This window comes from Sminthopsis crassicaudata, chromosome 4 (assembly GCF_048593235.1).
Source record: "Sminthopsis crassicaudata isolate SCR6 chromosome 4, ASM4859323v1, whole genome shotgun sequence".
NCBI lineage: Eukaryota > Metazoa > Chordata > Mammalia > Dasyuromorphia > Dasyuridae > Sminthopsis > Sminthopsis crassicaudata.
In genome coordinates, this window is record NC_133620.1 from 367,740,998 (window position 1) to 367,759,084 (window position 18,087).

The following is an 18,087-nucleotide window of genomic DNA, read 5'->3' on the forward strand; positions in this document are numbered from 1 at the left end:
TAATTCACATGCAAATCAAGACATTGCCCTGTGATGTCATTGGTCCTCTTTGAAAAATGAAAGACAAAACACTTTTGCTTGCTTACTGAGCTCTCCAAATCCTAGTCAGTTTCAAGGGACAAGGCTGTGCTTTGCTTCCATCTCTTTTTGTGTTTCTGATAGCAGTAATTATTCGTTTTTAAGTATTTAAAGGAAATTTACTACAAAATAATACAGGAGAACATCCAAAGTAGGATTGGGTGTGGGGATGGACAGATGAAAAAGCTTAATAGTATAATATACAAAGGTTCGTATAGTTTAACTCTTGTCATCTACCAGATATAGGATATTTGTCTCTCCTGCTTAAAGCTTTTGCTCACCTTGGGGCTGTGATAGTAACTTAATTCTTGATCCATTGGTATAGAATTAATTGATCTGATGTACTTTCCTATCTCTTTGAATCTGCTTCCCAAGTTTTCCAGGAAGGGCCTTAGCAGAGACTTCCTTTGTGCTGTACTATAGCCCTTTCATTTTAGGTCACTTTGCTCTTAACCTGTAAGTCAAGCTTTTTAAAAAATTATCCTTCTTCTCTATACATATTTTAAAAAATAACTCTTTCCTATCTGAACCCTAGAGGTACTTCTTTCAGGTTTTAGATCTTGGTGACTCCCTTATATTGTCTTGGAAATCCATTTGCTCTGGACTCCTAGGAAATATATCCTTTCTATTTTTCCTGTCTCTGTTTTTAAAGTACATTTTATAAGTAAAATCTTTTTGCTAGTTAGCTCTTGTTTTACCAGCCTCCACTTTCTTTATGGGGTACAGTACATATTCCTGTAGACGTCCAGGTTCTTTCTCAGTCTTAAGTTCCTTTACTTCCCCATCACTAACTTGTACTTACATTCTGACCTTGAGTTTTCAGATTTTGATTTGATATTTGAGCTTTCTAATAATCAGAGCTTTATGGACAGCTTTAGGAGCATGGTTCCCTCTCATTTGCACTAGATATTAGACTCTATCACTTCCCTGCCTCATTTGGTAAGGATGTGATAAAGTGGGTTTCTGGTTTAATACTGGATAGGCCAGGTGACTTGGAGTACCTTTTGTCTCTAGGTTCTATAATTTCTGTGGGTTTGCCTGCTTGGGCTCAGGGGATAACTAAAGTTAAGGAACAGTAAGTAAGGATATCTTTGTCTTGTCTCCTGATTACAGGGATCCAGTAACTCAGGGTCATGAGTTACTGGATCTGTATTGACTCATATTTCCTGGAAATATTACTTTTTGCTATAATTACATGTAAGGACTCATAGGTCTCATTGAAATATAAACATTCTCACAACCATATTCCTCTCCCCAACACTCTCCTCTCCCCTCCCAGTAATTTGATAAGACCATTTTACCATTGCAGTAGTGGCTTAAAGTTACTCAACTAAATTATAAAATATTTTAAATATTTTTGTTAAATGAGCACCTTGCCTGGTTGAAGGATGTACCTCATAATATCTTTAATATGTTTGTTAAGTTTATTATCAAATAAATTACTTTAAACATTTTATTTTTCCATTTAAAATATTTTTAAAAAATTCTATTGAATGTTGCATTTTGATGCCAATTTTATTTTGAAAATTCTGGCATGCAATATTTGTAAGTGACTGTAGGCAATTATTTGTTTTTATGTCCCATAAAGAAAATCATAGTACTAAAATTACAAAGATTGTGTGATTATCTTTCAGGAACAGGCATCTTTTTAAAAAAAAAATAGAATTGGAACCAAGGTATAATGCACATTAGCAATTAATTGTTTATATATCCCATTGCAGAAGACTCTACTCCAAAAATCACGCTAGCTGCAAAATTATCTGCCAAGAAACAGGCATCTTTGCTTAGCGATGAAAAGGATGATTTTCAAGTAGACAAGAAAAGGATTCGTCCCTTAGAAACCAAGCAGCAGGTGAGCAAAGCTTATTGGCAGTGAAATAATCCAGATATAGCTGAACACAGTTGTCAAGAATCAATCAACATTTCAATGGAAGTCAGAGAGATTAGTTGGGTCATATCACAGCCATAAATTAGACTATTTCTTTTAGCTTCATTTTTACTGTTACAAAGGTGCCCATTGTTGTGTCAGATTATTCATAATAACATGTCATTAAGATAAATTGCACTGTGCATAGTTGTACTTGAGGAATTTATGCATTTTATGTCTGGGGAGCCCGTAATAGTGACAATCCAGTATTCCATCAAGGAAAAGAATTCCAAAAGAAGAATGGGCCTTATACACTAATTTTTTTTTTTTTTTTAATACATGCATTCATATATGCCCTGAAATTCAACTATTGTCAACTTTTTTTTTGGTTAGAAATGGAATTATTTTCTTGGCTATTGCTGTGAATATTAGAATGAATTGTGATAAGCATTATTCTGAGTTAAATATTGGTGGGTGATACAACTGTTTAATCTTTTTAAGAAGAAACAGATGCAAAAATAAATGCTTACATGCTAGATTTTATGTAGATTTTATTAGTTTTATTTCTTTGGTATTCCCTATAGGAAAACCTTAATAATTTGGACCATTTGTGAGGAATGCAATTTTAAATCAAGGAAAGGTCTGAATTTTCTAAATATTTAAAAGAAGTGTACTTCTATTACATAGTCCCCTGCATAAATTAGGGTAATATGTTATTTGATAGTGCTGCTTAGGTTGTTGCTTTTTAAAAGAACAAATCTTTAAGATGATTTATAATTAACATAAATCAGGAAACACACAGCACCCACCATGAATAAGGCTCTTTGCTACATGTTGGGTATATAAAAACAAAAAATAAGTTCTATCCTCAAAGAATTCATATCCTAATATCATATTATTCTTTCAGATTTTCATTTGTTGGTAAGTAAAGTACAGGAGGATTTCTAAAATAGTTTAAAATTTAAAAAAAAGTCTTAATGATATTTTACCATAATTTCCCTGTTGTTATTCTCCCTCACCTTTTCAAAGAGCCATATCATATCATAAATGATATTTTTAAAGGCAAAAAGAAAGAAAACAAAGAGGAAAAAATTAGCACAAATCATCAATACAACAATCAATTGAAAAAGTCTAAAAACACATGCAATGTGTAATAGTTATAGAACTTTCCACCTTTATGAAGGGCTGGCTTGGGAGTGTCGTCTGAAACCTCTTTTATGCTATACTTGTTTTTAATATGTATTATATATTATACATAATATATAAATTAATATATGATATTAATATACTTGTTTTTAATATATCTTTTGCAACATTAACTTTTTGTGTGTTTTTTTCTTTCATTTATATTATATAATCATTGTATATATTGTTTGGCTCTGCTTTGTTTTCTGAATCAGTTCATGATTATCTTTACATGTGTCTGTGTTAATTATAGTCATAGTTTCTTACAGCACCTATTATATTAATATTCTGTTACATTTGTTTAGTTATTCCCCCAGTCAATGGGCTCTACTTTGTTTCCAAATTATTGCTGTCACAGAAAATGAGCAATTTGTTTTCTTAAGTAGTTTTTAAAAATTCTTTCCTAGAGTTTTGTTAATGGTATAAAATTGCTTGACAAACTCTTAGGAAAAAAAGATGTCGAAAAGAAAAATTAGTTTAAATCCATCCCTGAATTGTCACATGTTCCAATTTGATGGAGTCCAAATTTATGTAGTTTTCTTGTATGTGAATTTTGCTTTTTAAAAGTAATAGTTTGTAAAACATAAGCTTTTGAATAAAATAGTTTATCATTGTCATGAGTCCTTGTTTACTTTTTCCAGTTTATTTATAACATATTTAATTTGTAAAAGACATAAAATGAATAATAAAAATGAACTAGTTTAAATTTACTTTCTGAGAAAATGTGGGCAGGGATAGAAAAATATATAGCATGGAGTTGGTCTTATCATAAAGAATTAGTTCCTTTGTCTATATTGATCCTACTTTCTCCTTTAGTGTTTACTAAAATACAGGAAAGGTGTTATTATAGATAGATCTTCTCTTTTCACTTTTGCCAAAGTGCAGGAAACCGGAAGAAGCATAGCTGTTGCTGAGAAAGATGGATAATAAAAACGGGAGGGAGATTAAAGCAGCAGATCACAAAGTTAGCTGTGTTTTTCAGAAATCTATGATAGTCCTCTCGACTTTAACATCAATTCCCCCTAATAAGAAGTTGAAGTTATTTAAATTTTTAAAAATCTGATCCATTTCTTAAAAGTTTCTTTTTAATGAAATTGAAGAAAAAATGAGGTGGTACTTTAAATTTTAATTTTCAAAGTTGTTTCATTTCTGTACACTGGGACCTTGCTGTAACAGTCTTTGGGGTTCTCCTTGTGGGATTATTTTATAGGTGGTACCCTTTTACAATGATATTTGTTATCAATTTTTTTTAAATTCACTCCAAGATAAACCACTGTTTTGTATTGTAGTCAGTAAAAAATTGTTATTTATGGTCATGTGATAATGTATTTTGTTTGGTGAGAACATATACATTTTTGCTTGTCAAGCTGCCATGTTAATGTGAATTTGAGTCTTTGTTGAATACAGGGGACATCTGTAAAATGATGTCTTTTTAAATGGAGGGGGGAAATATATGTATTCACTGAAGAATCACACAAGTTATGTCACACTTAGTTTTTTGACATGCCAGGCTTGAGGGTAATTGGGTGGCTTATCTTCTGACCAATAACTGTGATTCTTTATCATTTTTCCTGGAATAGAAAACATTGATAGAGCTCTGCTGTGCTCTGAAAACTGACCTGTTTAAGTATCTTCAATTTATTTTGGTTTTCTGGATTGGTATGTTTTTGCAGGTTAGAAAGCGTTCTTGCTTTGCAAAGGACTTATGGGATTTAGATACAAAAGTTGTACCAGAAAGGATTGTGAAGCCAAATTCTCCATTGGGAAAAAAAATAACCTTTTCTCCACAAAAGGTATGTATTATAATTCACATGTTAATGTTCAGTTAAAGGAGAGAGTCTATGGAATTTCCAAATTGAAAATTGTTTCCAAACTGTTTCCAAAAAGCTCCCTCAATGTCTTTCAATGGCTTCTGAAGGAGTAACTCTTTTTCCTTGGGGTGGCTTGTTACTGATAACACCTTTATTTGTCTCTTTATTGACTTGCAATTGCAGACTGCAATTTTTTGTGCTTTGCACTTAAGATGTGGAAAATTTTTGAAGTACATGTAGAATAAAATGTACTTTTAGAAACTTCTTTAGTAGATGGACAGTGTTGTTATTTGTCTTTTGACTTGAGTTCCTCTTTAAAGTGTGGACATGGCAAGTCGTAAGCATATCTAATAGTGAAATTATTATAAAATGAATAATTCTTTCTCATAATATGGTTAGGAAAAAATGTGTTATCATGTTTCCTCCCTAGACTACAAATCTACAATCCTATTAAAAAATTATTTTTCAGAAGTTGAATGATTTATTATTCATAATGTTAAAGGTCTAGGTGTGTGGCCATTTTTCTTAAGGTTGTTGATTTATTGAACAAATTAAGTTTCTTGGCTAAACCCAATAAGTCAGATGATAAACTTTCAATAATGTGATACTAAATTTCTATTTGTTTAGAGACATAAATGATATATGCCATGTTAGTTAAACAGCTATATAATAAATTCATTGGATTACAAAATGTGACAAAAGCATTTGAAACTTGAAAAGTTGTAGTTTTCTTTCTACTTTCTTGGCTTCATAATATTAAAAAAAAAATCCTCAGCCCATTATTTATTACCTCATAAATACTTTTGTTTTTGTTTTTTAAAAAAGGAAATAGCCTGGTTTTAGTCAATTGGAAGCCAATACCTAGATTAGTAAGGTAATATATATTTTAACTCTGAAAGTTTTCCCTGGCATTGGACAATCTAGAGTAGATAAGAGTTACAAAAATATACTTGGAAGGAATGTGAGATGGCATTATAAATATCTGCCCTTTTGAATAAGTGCTTTGGTAAGCTTGGTTAAGAAAGAAATATGAAACATTTTTTCCTGTTTATCCATGTCTTTAATTAAAAAGAGGAGAATGATGATATCATAATGTAGCAGATATAAATGATTAGGTTAGCAATAGTAAAACCTAAATCTTCAGTCTGCTAGTAAACTTGTCCCTTTATATGATAAAAATGAGGATCAGAAACTAGGATAGAAATAATATATTAAACTTAGTAAAAACATTTACTTAGTAAAGTATATTTATATTTATTTTATTAAAACAATTCTTTTAGATTCATTTAGCTAGCCTATTATTTAATCAACAAGCATTTATTAAGCATTTACTACATGCCAATCATTGTGATATAAAGGAAAAAATTAAGCAGTTCCTGTCCTCAGGGAATTTATATTCTAATGAAGGAGAGGACCTGAGTGGTATACAAATGAATATAAGTACTAAGTTTTTAAAAAAAGAAAAAAGAAAAGGAAAAAAAAAAAGGTAGATTTGGGAAGGAAGTGCCCTAGTAGCCAAAGAGACAAAGCTTTCTGAAGGTGTCATTTGAGCTGTTTATTTATATATTTTTTAGTTTAAAATTTTTTTCAATTATTAAATATCTTTCTTTATCCTTTCCACCTTCCCTCCCACATTGCTCGCCCATCCTCTTCCAAAGAAACCCTTAGAATAAAACTCTTGCAACAAGTATAATCAAGCAAAATAAATTCCTATATTGGCCATTCCTGTTTGCCTATTAGTTCATCACTTCTTTAAACTCCAATGAGACCAGATTAAAATGTAATTGGGAAATGTTCATTAAAATAAATAAAAACATAATGCAACATAGATATTGTTAATTTGTAATTTTCTAAAGTCAATATGTTGTGTGCAAATTTGATACCACTGCTTCAGGACATTGGTGTCAAACTCAAAAAGAAACAGAGGTCACTGACTCATTTATGTATGGGGACTGCATACTGACTTAGAAAGTTACATATTAACATTATTTGTGTTCTACTATATTCTTATTTATTGAATGTTTCCCACTTATATTTTAATCTAATTTTGGCAGCTCTAGGGAGGATTACAGGCCTTCAGGCTTTTGACATCTCTGCTCTAGAAACATTACTGATTCTTAAGTCTTTCAGAATTGTTCATTTTTACAACATTGTTTATATTGTGTAAATTGTTCTCCTGATTCTCCTCATTTTATTTTCCATCAGTTAATAGGGATCTTTTTGAGTTTTACTGAAGCTATTCTCTCAGTTTGTCTTATAATACAATGGCATTTCATTATATTTTAATATCATAGTTTACTTAGCTATTTCCCAATTGATGGGTATCTGATTAAGTTTCCAGTTCTTTGCTACTGCAAAAAGTGGTGCTATAAACATTTTTATACACACAGGTTCTTCTTTCTTTTATCTTGTTGGAGTGTTAGGTCTCATTAGTAGTATTGTTGGGACAAAGGGAGTTGAATAACATGAGGCATTGTTCCAGAATGGCTGGACAGTTACAGCATTACCAACAGTGCATCAATGTGTCTGTTTTCCCCCAGCCCTCAAACAGTCAACGTTTTTGTTTTTTGTCAACTCTGCCAATATTTGGGGTGTGAGATGGAACCTCAAAGTTACTTTAATATGCATTTCTGTAATTGGAATATGAATATTGATAGCTTGAAAATTGCTGGTTCAGATCCTTTGACCATTTATCAATTGGAGAATGGTTTTCAGATGAGGGAAAATAGGGATTTCAACAGGTAGAGGTGGGGAAGGAGAGTGTATTATAGGCTCAGGCATAGCCACAGTGGAAAAGCAAGGAGGTGGGAGACAGTGCCCTATGTGTTGAATAGTAAGTTGACCAGTATGTTTATAATAATGATCATGAGGAAGGAAGTTTTAGAAGACTGGAAGATAAAGTTGTGAGGACATTTGATCCTGGAGGCCATAGTTGTCTTGTATATCATAAAAAAAAAAAAGACTTTTTTTTTTTTTCTCTCCACAGGGTCACTCTGATTTCCGGTAGAATTATTTTTTCATTTTATTTTTTAATTAACAAGCATTTATTTTTCTCCTATTCCTCCTATCATCACTGAAAAAAATTAGAAAAACAAATTCTGATTACAAATGTAATATCAAAAAAACCAATGGCTATGTCCAAAAAGGTGTATCTTATTTTACCTCTTGAATCTATCACCTCTCTATCAGGAGATGGAAAGTATATATCATCATCAGTCTCTTGGCTGTTCTTAACAGCTTCTAAAGTTCTTCTTACAACGTTATTATCACATAGTTCTGTTTACTTCATTTTATATCAGTTTAATAAATCTTCCCAGGTTTCCCTTATTACAACACAAATGTTCTGTTTATATACCGTAATAGATTAAGCCATACTCAATTGATGGGCACCCTTGTAGTTTCCAGATCTTTCCAATTACAAGAAACCCGGATAGAAATATTTTTATGCTTATATGTTCTTTTCCTCTTTGATGAATAGGTCTAGTAGAGTTATTTCTGGGTCAAGGTGTTAATTTATTTATTTTAGCCCCTTTTGGGGCATAGCTCCAAATTGCTTTCTAAAATGGCTTTACCAATTCACAGTTCTATAAGTAGTACATTCATGTACCTTTTCCCCCTACAGCATACTAATGGAATTTCATCAACTATTTGCATACAATATAATTGCATAATTACCATAATGTACCATAATTCTCATTAGCTATACAAGATTTTGCAAGAAAATATTTGTAGAAGATAGATAAATGGTTTTGGGTGTGATGTCTTCATAAAATTTAATGTGATATATTTTTCTCAGCCTCCAAAATTAATTCAAATTTAATTCAAACTCAAATTAAATTAAAGGAGTTGTTTAGGGATATTTAACATCTGGAAGATGTAAAAAAAAAAAATGGAAGTCTTCTATTTCATTCAAATTGAGTAGGAAAAAAACAATTTAAGAAAAAATTATTCAGATCCAGAAATTATGTTACTATACATATCATCCTCAATTTTTTTTATCCCAAAAAGGGTTATAATATAAACATTTTCTTCATTTTTAGATGTCCCGAACTCTGGTGTTTCTTTGTATACTTAGTATGAGAAAGTTTGATTATTTAGGACAACAATTTTTCAGATTTTTGGGCATTGGACTAAAATTCTTGAATCTTCTTACAGACTTTAACAATTTCTTTTACTTAAAGTTCATCATCCAACTCATGAATTTTTTTCTTTTACATTTTCTTTTCAAGATTCTGATACTTTCCACAGCATAAATTCTTGATGTTTTAAAAATAAATATTATTTGTCTTTTGTCTGTACAATTTACTAATGTTATTTTGTCTGTTTTGAGCATTTTTTAAGTAGATAAAGCACATTTTTTAATAAAATAGCAACCATACTTTTGGATTTAGTTTTATTGCAAATTTTTGTTGTTGGGATATTTTCACTTGGGGAAAACCTTTGAGAGTTGTGGTTTTCCAACTACACCCAGAGAAGGAACACTGGGAAGTGAATGTAAATTGTTAGCACTACTGTCTATCTACCCAGGTTACTTATACCTTCGGAATCTAGAAAAATTGGATTTACATACATATATTGTATCTAGGTTATACTGTAACACCTGTAAAATGTATGGGATTGCCTGTCATCTAGGGGAGGGAGTAGAGGGAGGGAGGGGATAATTTGGAAAAATGATTACAAGGGATAATGTTATTAAAAAAATAATAACTCATGCATATATACTGTCAAAAAGATTTTATAATTATAAAATAAAAAAATAAAATAAAATAAAAGTAGTAGAAATCAAATAAAGCAATAAAAATAAAAATCTAATCAGAATGAAGCATAAAAACAAAAACAAAAAAAAAGAGAGTTGTGGTTTTCAACTTTTGATTAGTATAATAAAGACTCAACGCCAGCAGAGTGTGCTGTTGATGTTCAGATAGAGCCTTTTATTACTTTGTTGACTTGGAGAGAGGCTTCTTGCTATTTTCTCATTGATGAAATGAAAGTATTGAAAGGGATATTAGAGATCATCTAGTTTCTGGGTAGTAGGCTGGAGTGGGTTTAAACATTAATTCTAGCATTTCAGGAGGAAAATAGCTGAACTGAATCTTAAGAATCATTTCTTGGTAATTCTGAATCAAATCCTCTAAAAATGTTAGATATGTTGATTTTTGAACTACCACAGGATACACTGTGGAGTAGGATCCTTTTTTTAAACGAAAGCTTTGAGGTAGGTGTTTTTTAAATCAGCTGTGTTTAAGGAACACTTAAACTTCTATTTTTATTGTTATCATTATTTCTTAAAATCTGCTTTGTCAGTTAAATGAGGAATGATATTGGTGTTAATAATGTAGGTGCCATACTAAAGCAATTTTAGTTTTTACCCCCACTTCCACGAAGCAAATGATTTTAGCACCCAGTGGTATTTTGCTTGTTTTCACAATTAATCACTGACTAGAGGCTAAAAAGTTATTTCAAATTATTGCTGAGAAATAGCTTCAGAAATGCTTCAGAATTCATCTTTCCTCTTTGGAAATAGAGCCATTTTCATGGGGAAAGATAAAAGTGTTGTTTTGATCGTGGATAATATGGTCAGCTGGCCTAAAGATTATGTGAATAAAGGTACACATTAGTTTAAATGGACAATTAAAATAGATTTAAAGAAATTGTTTTCAAGCACCGTTCCATAAAGGTTTGTAAGGAATTGTAAAGTGTTATCGTTCTTTAGAATATGTATGAGTATTAAAAATATATAGCATGGAAATATAGCCCATTGAATAATCTCTGTAGTTAAAAATCTGTGACTTCAATTTTTAAAAATTTTTTTGTATTTTAGATGCCTAAAATAATAAAAGGCAACCCCTTTTTGAGCTATTCAGCTTATTTTTAGTCACCTTTAAAAATATTATTCCATATTATATAAATATTATAGGTATAATATTTATATAAAATATATATAATATTTATATAAAGCAGATATACATATTATATAAATTAATTTATTGTAAAGCAGGAAGGTTAGATATGTTCAGTCTGAAAGATTGAATGTAAGCTGTTTTACAGTTACCTGTTTATTTTTTGTTTTGGTTTATTAGAAGTCCAGAAGAGAAAATCAAAGTTGAGTTACATGGTAGATAGATATAAAAATTGAGAGAATATTTTATTGTAGCTATTATAAATGAGATTGATGATTTAGAAAAAATGAATCCAAATAATATAAATAGTCCTGGTGGATAGAAGTGGAAACTATTTTGAATTGATTATAAACAATCATTCCCTTAAAAAGGTGCTTTCTTCCTCATGTTAGAAAAATCAAATATTTTTCTCTGCATACTTCATTTTTTTTTTTTTAAGCAAGAAGGACAGGATTCAAAAGCAATGATAAAGCAGTTGCCTTATTTTTTATTTCATTAGATACATTTTTATACCTATATTTGTATTAGAATGTTACAAGAAGGAGATTTGCTAAAATTGATTATGGCTATCTGGCATTCATACTTTACAACAGAGTGTTAAGTGGTCATTTGATTTGCTAATTATTCCCCAGAATCACATTGTGAGAAGTCTGGCATGTTAAAACTTAAATTTCAGTGTCTTTGGTTCACCAGGCCCTGTGTATTTCACAGTGATTTTTAGGCACTTACTAAATGCTGGGTGACTTGTTAATGGATAATCAATTCCAGGGAATGAGAAAGGAAAAACTTGCTTCCAAAAGTAGTAGTCATCGGCATATGAATTCAGTTATTAATTCAATTATTTTCAATTGCATTAGATTTAAAACTCCCCAGGCTGCTAAGCTAGTCTAGTTGGGTTTGATGTAGATCAGTGATCCTCAGACTTTTTAAATAGGGGGCCAGTTAACTGTCCCTCAGGCTGTTGGAGGGCCAGACTATAATAAAAACAAAACCTCATACTGTCTCCGCCCCTCAGCCCATTTGCCATAACCGGGCAGGTGGTATAAACATCCTCAGCAGGCTGCATCTGGCCCACGGGCCATAGTTTGAGAACCCCTGATGTAGACCATAAAGCTTGAAGAGGGGTCTTTGAAATCACAGGAGAAAATCTGTTGTAGAGATCCTCTCTCCTACCCTGCATGAGTAAAATTTTCCTATTTGTACTGTAGATTGGACAAGTCATGTAACTTCAGATTTTCTGATTGGTTCTGGCTTGCCTTTAATATTATTATTTTTTAGTACTGATGCATAAAGAATTTAATGCATTTTAAGTATGTTTACTATTTAATTTTTGATAATGCACTTATATGTTACTTTGTAAATTTATTTCATTGATATTGGCACTTCTATCAATATAGATTGCCACCTCATCATATGAAAAAGTGATGAGAAAGAAAAAACAACACCAAAAAAAAGTTGAAAATGCTATGTTGTGATCCACATTCAGTTGCCATAGTTCTTTCTCTGGATGTGGATGGCTCTTTTCATCACAAATCTGTTGGAATTGTCTTGAATCACCTCATTATTGAAAAGAATCTATCAGAGTTGATCATCACATAATGTTGTTATTGCTGTATATAATATTTTCTTGGTTCTACTCACTTCACTTAGAGTTAGTTCAGGTAAGTCTCTCCAGGCTTTTCTGAAATCATTCTGCTGATCTTTTGTGACTATAGTCCATATATCTATATATTTTTTAAGAATACACATTGGAGGCCTTTTTGTTTTTCTTTCAGTATCTTCCCGTGAATTTCACCTTTGCAACTTCTTTCTTATAAGACTCTTCTCTCCTCTAGTATTACCATTTTGGTGCAGGCCTTTATCACCTTCTGCCTGGACTAGCTCAACAGCCAGCTGGTGGGTTTACCTACCTTAAGCCTCTCTCTATTCCAGTCCATATCTTCCATTCAGCCATTAAAGCGATATTCCTGGAGTACAGGTTCAGCCATGTTAATAAATTCCAGTGGTTTATCACCTCCAGAATCAAATGCAAAGTAGTCTGATTGGCATTCAAAGCCTTTTATAACCTACCAGTCTTCTCATACCTTATGTCCTGCCAGTGACAGTGACCTTGTGGCTGATACATAGTATATATAAGACCTTTCATCTTTTAATTCTGGGTATTTTTTCTCACTGTCTCTATCACTGAAAGGCTCTCCTCAACTCTGCTTATTGACTTTCCTGGTTCTGACTAAAAATCCTATTTTTTTACACTCTTTTCTTAACATCTAATTCTAGTGCCTTCATTCTATTAATTCTTTCCATTTATCTTGCTTTGTATTTATTTTTTTTTGTTGTTTGCCCTACTAGATGGTTCAAGGGCAGGGACTATCTTTTGCTTCTTTTTACATCTCCAGTGTTTATTGTCTTGCCTGGCACATAGTATACACTTCATTGTTTATTGGGGAATTGTCAGGGATGGGCATCATGTTTTATCATTGGGATTGGAAATGTGGTTGGTCATTGCATTGATCAGAGTTCTTAATCTTTCAAAGTATTTTTGCTTTTACAAAGGTGTGTTGTATAAATTGCTCTTATGGTTCTGCTTACTTTGCTCTATATTAGTTCATATAAATATCAGATTTCTCTGGACCCAACCTTTTTATTATGTCTTAGGGCACAATAATATTTCATCACATTAACATACCATAATTTGTTCAGTCAATCTCCAGTTGACGGGTACCCCCTTTGAGTCTAATTCTTTTCCACCATGAAAAGAACTGCTATGAATATTTTTATCCAAATTAGTCCTTTTCTTTTTTCTTTTATATCTTTATTCTAGTAGTAGTAGTATTGTTAGATCTAACAAGTAAATTTTGAAGCATCGTTTTCCAAATTGCTTTAAAATGACTGGACCAGTTCATAGTTCTACCAGTTTATAAGAAAATGATTCAAATTTATAAGAATAAGAGTTTTTCTACAATGGATCAAAGGATATGAGTTTTTTGAGGAAGTTTCTATTCAAGTTATGAATGACCAGTTGAAAAAATAAATCTTCAAATCACTAATAATTAGAGAAATGCAAACTGAGGCAAGTCTGAAGTTGTACTTGACCACCATCAAATTGACAAAAAGGTCAGTTACACAGGCAGGCTCTGGGTGTTATACCATTTATGGCCTTAATCCAATGTAACAGAAGAGTTCCAAAAACAGATGCCATTGTAGAATTACTGGTTTTTATGTTTTCTAGAGGCATTAGCCAATGTTTGATCCATCCAGATCTTTTTACTATTTTTATTTTGTTAAGCCAAGTATTATAGAACTTTCTAATAAATAAGCAAGCATTATAGAATTCTTCATTGATATCTCATAGACAAGGACATATTATTGCAGCTTGTGATATATACAATCCAAGTAAGATAGGTATTATATCAAATAATATATGCTTTGGAGTTAGAAGGTTTATCTAGATCAGATGAGAGATGCATTTCTGGAAAGAAACAAATCCAGTATGTAGTAGACTGATTGTCTATGAGTGGAGTCATGAAATAGTCCACAGAATATATGTTACAGAGGCCTGTACCAGAAGCCATGTCCCATGTCACTCTTGCTTGGTAATATTTTTAGTTTTAGTTGACATTCCCTTTCCCCCCCAATTCTATTAGCAGTAACATATGTTCCAAATTTTTGTATAATGTGAGTGTAATATCAGTGGTTCTAATAACATTTGTGTCACAAGTAACTGGCTGTGTGATTTGGTACAGCTTATTGACACTCAGAATCTTATTTTCTTTCTACTGTACTACATTGCTTTTCAAACTTCATCCCTTTGCAAATAAAGAATGCTAGATTTTGAGTCAGAGTATTTATGATCATGGATAAATCACTTAACATCTGGATCTCAGTTTCCTCATCTATAAAATGAAGAGGGTTGATCTAAGAGATCCCCAATATTTCTTCCAATTCTAAATTTATGATCCTATAATCTAGTCAACTAGGTGATCTCCAGCTTTAAAATGTCATGATATTAAGTCTCTTAACTTTTTAAACTCTTAACTTTTAAAAATGAGTTCCTCCAGTTTTATGCTATTTCAAAATTTATCAAGTTCATTATTTCTCTTTCATTCCTGTCTTGGGATTTCCCCCCTAAAGCTGGCCATGCTTTATATTTCCTATTTCAGTTGAGAGTACTTCCAAGTCCAACAGGTACACAGCCTTAGAGTTATACTCAACTCTACATTCTTCTTTACCTCCCAAATTCAGTTGCCATTTATTGTCATTTCTCTTTAAGTGGCATTTTTTGCCTTTTGTTTTCTCTCTCTACTCACATAGCCACCACCCTACTACTGGTTCTCATCACCTCTCATTCATAATTTGTAGTAGTCTCCTAACGGGTCTCTGGGTTGCCATTGTTCTCCCTTTCCATTCTTCAAATAGTTGTCAACTTCATCTTTCTCAAGTATAGGATTGGTCATGTCACTAAATATGCTCAAAAAGTTTAGTCACTTTCTATTTGTTGTTTTGTTGTTTGATTCTTTGTGACTTGATCTGGGATTTTCTCGGCCTGATATGGAGTGGTTTGCCATTACATTCTTCAGTTCATTTTACAGTTGAGGAAATTGAGGCAAAATTGCTCAAGGTCACACAGTTAGTAAATGTCTAAGCCACATTTGAACTCAGGAAGATGAGTTTTTTTGCTCTATCCACTGTATCACCTTGCTGCCCGGCTTTCTGTTACCTCTAGGGAAAATAAAACTCCTCAGCCTCTTACTTTTGTTTCTTTAGGTATTAGCGAGAGAAGGGGAAAAAACATAAAGGAGTTTGAAGTGGAAAGTAGGGGGGGGAAAGAACTCATAATGACTGGGCTTTTTTCTTAGTAAAGTTGCTTTGCAAAGAGAATGGAGAGAATGTGGTGTAGGATGCTTGAGGAGAGAAGAGAAGATTTGAAACTGCTATCCTGGAGAATATGGAAGAATCAATCAGGGAAGAATAAAAAAGATTGTTATATAGCAAAAAGGGCATTGTTGGAGATAAGATAGCATATATTTGTTACTAGCTCTGGGCAGCTCTGTTGTATGGCTTTGTTTAGCACTCTGCAAGTGAGGGCAGATGGGGATAACATAGACTTTTGGTTTTGGCAACTCTGGGATGTTTAAATATGTTTTCTTTTTTAAATTTTTAGAATTTAAACCTTAAATTTAAGGCTTCTCTTCTATAGGATTCATTAATTAGTTTTACGTTGCTATTAGTGTCTAGATAATTGCTTTCTAGGAAAATGCCTTTAAATTACTTTTGGCTTCTAGGTGATTATACTAAAAATCTTTTATTTATATAATAATGTGGTACATAATTAAATTAATAAAAGCAAATCAACCGGCAACTATCATATTCTTGACAATACAATGAAACAAATACTAAAGTTTTAATTTTAAAGGAAGCTTTAAATTAGTGTCAGATATTGAGCTCGTATACATTGTAAAATGTGAAGAAACATTACTAACATAAAACTCTAGGAGATCATTTTTATTATTTTGCTGAGATACATTGTTTATAAACTTATAATAGAGTATGTTGTTCTTTAGTAGGAACACAAGAGTGAAAACCATTGTATTACCTTAATTCAGCATTTTTAGGGCCTTTTGTGAGAATATATTCATACCCTAGTATATGATGGATAAGGAAAGGGGAGAGAACAAGTATTTATTGAGTGCCTACTATGTGCCAAGCAATGTGCTCCGTGCTTGACAAATCTTATTTGATTCTTCATAGCGATTCTGAGAGGTAGGGGATATTGATACCTTCATTTTACAGTTGGGAAATTGACTCAGACAGAGGTTAAGTGGCATGCCCACAGTCATTTAGTAAATATTGAGCTAAGTCCTTGGCATATATTATATATAATTGCATATTTATTATATATTGAATAATATGCCTTCTTTCAGCCTTACAGACAAATTAGGGAGGCAGCTGCAATAGCTTAAGTGAGAAAGGATGAGGGCCTTAATTAGTTAGTGGCCATGTAAGTAGAGAGAATAGGTTGGATGTAAGATAAGATGTGACAGTAACTTGGTACTTAATTAGATATAATGAATGAAGGATAGTGAAGAGTCATGGATGACTCCAGAGTTGGATACCCAGATGATTATAAGGATGGTATCTGTCTCAGCAGAAGTAGTGAAATTTCAGAAAAAAGTGTGAAGGAAAAGTTAGTGTGAGTTTGTCTTGGATATGTTGATTCTTTTTCATGGAACAGTCCTCTCTGACTTCTGTAGGGCTGTGGAAGTAGAATACAAGTTCTGGCAGATTCTGCCAATATGGAAATACTCTGAATATCCGCCCAGTGATGGACTGTCTATCTTTTGTCTCAGGCCCAGTTTAGGTACAGATTAGCATTTGGTAGAGTAATATATTTTTTGACCATAGCAATTCTCAAAAAGCACCAATTAAATTATAGAAAGAGACAACAATCTGCTTTGCTGGAAAGAGGACCTACATTAATGAAAACATGGATTCTTAAAAGTTTTGCCAACCTACTAGCTGTATCTTGATGTATGAGAAATGTATGTGGTTTTTATTCAGATTTTTACTGGAAAAAGATTTTAGTTACCTTTTCAAATTACTGTTTGTATTTATGAAATGTATTCAATACCTATAAATACTCATTTATAATATTAAAATTGAGAGACATGGGAGTAATAATTGATATTCTAGGATTAGAAGTAAGCAATGGTAGAATGGTAGACTAGAATTTGGTAGAATGAATATAGTGCGATAAAATTTTTAAAACATTTTCCTTATAATTATCTCTTTCATTCTTTCATATCCCACTCCTTTTGGTGCACAGAAAGAACACTTGACAATCAGAAAATGTTGATTCTAGTTCCTCTAGCTGAAGGGACCTTACATTTCCTTCTCTGGGCTTCAGTTTCCTAATTGTGGAGCCAAGGGTTGAACAAAACTTTCTCTTATTTTCTTCAGGTTCTAATATTGTTTGAATGTATGAGTTGATTGTAAGGACAGGCTTTGCCCATGTAAAAGTCTTTTAAAGTAGTAAATCTTATTTCTTTAAGGAATTATGTACTTTTTGGAGTTATACGTTTCCAGTTTTGTCAATAAAAAATAAACTCATTCTATTTGATTATTTGTCCCATGAACATTTTGTTTTTGTTTTTGTTTTTTCCATAGGGAGGTTGGTTCTATTGTCCTTTTTATTTTGCCAGAAGCAAATGGACTGATTACTATGTAGTGTTCTTGAGGTAGTTAATTA

General features: G+C 32.0%; 1 protein-coding gene across 7 annotated transcripts in view; it reads left to right on the forward strand.

The window, feature by feature from the left end:
* BRIP1 (BRCA1 interacting DNA helicase 1) overlaps positions 1 to 18,087 on the forward strand; it is a 221,443-nt gene that overhangs the window by 15,593 nt on the left and 187,763 nt on the right. For all 7 annotated transcript variants that reach the window (XM_074261987.1, XM_074261990.1, XM_074261984.1 and 4 more), the window contains 2 exons: positions 1,800 to 1,930; positions 4,804 to 4,923. In XM_074261987.1, the coding sequence (XP_074118088.1) occupies positions 1,800 to 1,930; positions 4,804 to 4,923 (251 nt within the window). The remainder of the gene's footprint in view (positions 1 to 1,799; positions 1,931 to 4,803; positions 4,924 to 18,087) is intronic.